This window comes from Lepeophtheirus salmonis, chromosome Z (genome assembly GCF_016086655.4).
Source record: "Lepeophtheirus salmonis chromosome Z, UVic_Lsal_1.4, whole genome shotgun sequence".
Lineage (NCBI taxonomy): Eukaryota > Metazoa > Arthropoda > Copepoda > Siphonostomatoida > Caligidae > Lepeophtheirus > Lepeophtheirus salmonis.
Window position 1 is genome coordinate 15534970 of NC_092584.1, and position 5297 is coordinate 15540266.

A 5297-nucleotide genomic window follows, 5' to 3' on the forward strand; every position below is an offset into this window, starting at 1 on the left:
TAAGGGAAAATGAAATAGTAGTGTCGTCATCTCTGGTATCACAACTCTTACATCCCAACCATTTATCATCTCCTTAAGCTAACAGGCGTGCACTGAAGAAGCTTTAGGTATAACAAAAGAGATATCTTGTAGATCCGCCAATATGATTCATTATTTAAAAACTTGACTTGCTTAGATTTGACTTTTTGGTTTACTGCATTTTTTATTATATATCTATGCCTAGATACATATCTTTGTATACTTCTTCTAAATAAGAGAATGTAACCGGTTTAAAAATATACAGAGAGAAAGGGGACTCCACCTTTCAAATCAAGGACAAAATACGTACTATTTCTAAGAGCGCAAACATATATTTATCATGTTCTTGCTAAATCTGGAATTGTAGAATATATGCGATTTTTCATGTGCAGTGCGTTTTGATAATGATGCAGCAAACGGGGACTGGCATCACTCGTCAATGATAATAATAATAATTAAAAAAAAAGAATTAACAATAAGTACACTTAGGAACAATTATTATACATATTGAATACATTTTGAAGAAAAAAAAGACCTCAAGGGCTGTAGTCCTTGTAGGGAGAGAATGCGTGAATGAAAGGAAGGGATTAGCATAATTAGAGTTATTTTTTCAATGAAAATCCTTTTCCTGTAGGATCCAGAACCCATGGGTAGTTGTCAGGGCAGGACATACAAGTATGAAGACGGTGGACTTCGCCAGGAAGTTCTCGTGTTGTCAAAGGACAAGGATTAGGCAAGGAGCAAAGGGGCTGTCCTCCAACCTTGCAAGCTGTTTTCCATTCTTCAAATTCTCGAAGACTCGTCACTGTTGTTGGGTTTTGCATCCATTGAATTACTTGGATCTAAAAATGAGTAAAGTGTCAGTTTTGTAATTAAAAAATAATGAATCAGCCAACTTACTTGAGAAACGAAGTACACATCATTTTTCTCAGATAGGGTCTCATCCATCCACTTTGTGAGAGTATTAACGAATCCCTTTTTACTTTGAAGCCACGAAGCATCAAAACTCAAACTCAATGGGGCACGGTTTGAGGAGTAATGACGGTTAAAATTATGTTGGAGCAACCGCTTGAATTGATCCTTCAAATTAAAATAAAAACGAGGATTAGGGAAAACTGATTTATACAAATAAAGAGGTCATTACGGCTTCATAGATATTAGAGCAAGAGGAGACCAAGGAGCACCCAGTTAGAATTTCATCGAAATCTGGGTCATCTCGTCTGTCCAACTCATTGATAGGAAGTTCCCAAATGGGATAGGCTCTGGATGGGCAGTGTCCACTTCCAGTACAGGCATGAGGGATACGATAATGAAGAGTATAAGGCCAAATAGGCACATTGGACAATGGTGCTGTGATGGAGGAGTCATAGGCAAAGAATTGATCCGCCATTACTTCAAATTGAGTGTTCCCTCCCGTGAATAAGTAAGGACAGCGAACTCCGACCACACTTCCTGATACGAGAACAAATGATTTGATTCTTTAAATGCTAAAGTACATTCATATATATTATACGTTTGAATATATTTACCGTCAGTAATATTAGAAAAACTCTCAATAATGAGACGACCTCCAGCCATTTCAGAGAGCCAGTCGTCATATTCAGGCTCAGTCCAATATTTTGTATTATCTTTATTTGAGATAGAAAAGACACCAATGTCATGACCTCTTCTGTGGAGCTCTTGCACAGCTGAATAATTTGTAAATTTATGTGAGACGAAGAAGGTTCCTTTGACTGAGCATCCATTGGGGTTCACTCTCTCTTCGTTGAAAATTTTGTCGTAGATTCCAGCATTGATCCCTGTGACTGCACCATTGAAACTCAATACAATCATTTGAGGTGTTTGGTTTACATCTGTGGCATCTTCCTCCCCAGTATTTCCAGGGATCCGAGTTCCGTCAGCAGAGCAGTAACAGTCTGGGAGAACACATTGAGAGAGGTCACACTCTGCAACTTTATTAGGATCCTCATTAAAGGAGCATACATTTTCGTCAGATCCATCGTTGCAATCTGGAGTTCCATCGCAGTAAGCTGTCTTAATTTTACATTCCCCTGATCCACATTGGATATAATCCTCTCCCTCTGAACAAAGAGGTTCCAGAGTTACTAGTTTGGGTTTGCTCAATCGAGGCTTTGACAATTGATCACAATCGTACACATTATTTTTCCAGTCGCATGTTTGTCGACCAATGTCAAAAGAAAGACCTGAAGGGCATTTGACCTCAGCCAGTCTTACTTCACTTCCACCAACGCCATGGGAATCACATCGATAGACAGCCCGACAATCTCCATCAGTGGATAAACGGAAATATTCTGAGGATGGGCGTCCTGAGCAGAGCTCTTCTATTGCCTCTTCTGATGAAGGAACATTATTATTCGCACCAACGATAAACTCAAATGATAAGGCTAGGATTAAGAACCTAGCAAACATTTTCATGATGGAATTATTAAGTTAATAACTCCTATCGACAGTTGTCTATAGAAGACTAAAAAGAAGATACAGAATGAATTCACATAAAAGAATATTGTTGTTGTTGTTGTTTTAAAGGTCGAATACTCGTGGAAACCATCGGGGAGATGGATAAATGAGCGCGCCCTTTCATTGAATCATAAACGTCCCATCATTTTTATAATATTATCTACATAACCAATAGAAGTAAAACGCCTTTTCCTTTACAACGCCTTAAAATTTCAATTTTTGATAATTTCATTTGTAGAAAAAAGTATATTCAAAAATTGTCCATCAATTTCCATAAATAAATCTTTACCCTCATGTCACGTCGTCTAATTTTTTTTGTAAATAACTGTGATAAATCATCCAACACACACCTCTCAAGGATCAAAAATCAGTAGGAATTATTTAGCCAATTCTTCCTAAATATGAAAATATTATTCAATCACCGTTGATAGGAATTGTTCACAGATTAAAAGGAGATGATTCTAATTCAAACAATCAACGTTCAAAGCATTGATTATTAGGGAAAGGAAGAATCATTTCATCATCATCTGACAACAACATGCACTGCATATTTGTGCCTTAAGAAGGTAACGTCGTGATGTTCCATATACATATTTTCCTTGATCCAAACTGGACTCATCTGTTAGCTCAAATACACTTCCGCATAAATTATAAAACCATTTTCACACTTCCTTCAATTCCTGTAGGAAGGAAAAGGAACTTGCTTCTTTTGCACGACCTAAAATACCATAACATAAAAATGCCAGTTTTCAAATTTTTAAATATACGATCTCCTTTTAACGGCCCATAATTATACTTTTTGATAACTTTAACCATTCTCTTCATCTTTCATGATTTTTGTAACTTCATTTCTTTGAACAAATTACTTTTTTTAGGACTTTTTGTCAAGCCTTGTTAGGGTGAGGTAATTGGTATCCGTGTGTTTCAATTCTCTATATTTAATATTTTAAGGAAAAATATTTCATGTTGGTTAGCTATATATGTTTAATCTTCCAGAATTAATAAACGTCCTTGATGATTGTAGACTCATAGAAATTGATGTGCCTTCCTCATTTTTATTTGTGTATTAAATTAGCAATATTAGAGCTATCCAACAAAATACTTACATATTAGTGATGGGAGGATTAATCAGAATTGGGAATTAGAGAATCAGTACTATAATGTTTAATTTGCAAAAAAAAAAAAATAAAGGAATTTTTACTTTTGAATAGAAAATTTGATTAAATTTTTCAATTTTTTTTCCAAAAAATTTAATTTGCAATAAACAACTATGTATTCTTGAATTTTTCCTCCCAAACAATTTATATTTGAAATTTTTTTCAAAATTTTTTGTCAATAGCTATGAATTTTTTAACCACTTTCAGAAAAAAAAACCAATTTTGTATAAATTACTAAGTATTTTTTAACTTTTTCTGCAAAAAATGTAATATTTGAATTTTTTTTCAAAAAATGCTTTACTAGAAATTTAATTTTTGAAATTTTTTCTCAATAATTTTATTTATTGTAATTGTTTTTGTTAAAAAAATAATTTTCCATAAACGATTATGTATTTTTTCTACAAAAAAGTTAATATTTAAGTTGTTTTTCAAAAGAAATTTAATTTAAGTTTTTGTGAACAACTGTGGAATTTGGAAATTTGTCTACAAGAAATTTAATTTTTTGTCAATAGCTTTGAATTTTTGAATTATTTTTGAAAAAATAATTATTTTTTTGGATTTTGAAATTCTTAAAATATCAATTTGTATATTTGAAACTTTTAAAAAAAAAATAACATTTGAAATGTAATTTTAGAATTCTTTATAAAAAAATTTCAATAACCAAGCTCTCAAATCCCTCATAAAATGTAATATTCTGGACGCCCCTAATAGCAAAATTGTATTTATTAATTATTATTTAAAATATTAAAGAATAAGAATTGCTAATTTTTATGAAAATTGCATCGGAATCGGTATGAGGAATTTTTATTTGTCCCATCACTAATACATATAAACAAATTATTCCAGTCAAAGAAAGTAAAATTAATTCAAAATGTTTGTACAGATTGTCTAAGATGCAAATCCACATTCTATGAGGAAAAATCCATGTATGCTTCACAGATGATTTGAACTATTGGTGGGACGATACCAAAAAAATCACGAAGCCCATTCCGATGCGATTCTTGTAAAAATTCCCCATATCGATTTTTTAATATTTTAAATAAACGTTAACAAAAATATTTCAATATCAGGGGCGTCCACAGGATGATATTTATATTTTATTTGTAAGGGGATTTTTTGGAAAAAACCCCATTGTAAATATTGAATATTTTGGAAAAAAAAAAATCAAAAATTAATTTTTTTTTAATTTAAAAATAAATGAAGTATTAAATTTTTTAGGAGACATTTTTTACAAATACACAGAAAATATAATTTTGTAGAAAAATTCTAATATTAAATTTTTAGGAAAAAAATTTCAAAAATTTAATTTCCAATATCAGATTTTTTGGAAGATAAAAAATACATAGATACTGACAGAATTTTTCTGAGAATCCAAAAATATACAAATATTAAAATTTTTCTTGGAAAAATTTCAAAAAATTAAATTTCTGATATAAGATCTTTTGAAAAAAAAAAATCCATTCTTACATTTTTTGGAGAAAAATTTCAAAAATAAATTGTTATTCAAAAAAAATTTATTTATTTTTGTGAAAAAAACACAATAAGGGTAACAGCGTGCTCAACGTCAACTTTTAGAGGACTATAATCCGCTCAATCCCACTTCTCTAAAAATATACATTTGATTTTATTGTCAGATGTCGATTT

The 5297-nt window shown here is 31.5% G+C and overlaps 1 protein-coding gene across 1 annotated transcript; it reads right to left on the reverse strand.

Moving 5' to 3' along the window:
- Positions 1-330: 330 nt before the first annotated feature.
- On the reverse strand, positions 331-2618 carry LOC121130115 (chitin deacetylase 1). Its single transcript, XM_040725828.2, has 4 exons — positions 1548-2618; positions 1163-1470; positions 919-1098; positions 331-860 (listed from the first exon to the last, which is right to left on the reverse strand). Exons 1-4 carry the CDS (start codon positions 2452-2454, stop codon positions 621-623), a joined length of 1635 nt encoding a protein of 544 aa, XP_040581762.1. The 5' UTR covers positions 2455-2618; the 3' UTR covers positions 331-620.
- Positions 2619-5297: the final 2679 nt, after the last annotated feature.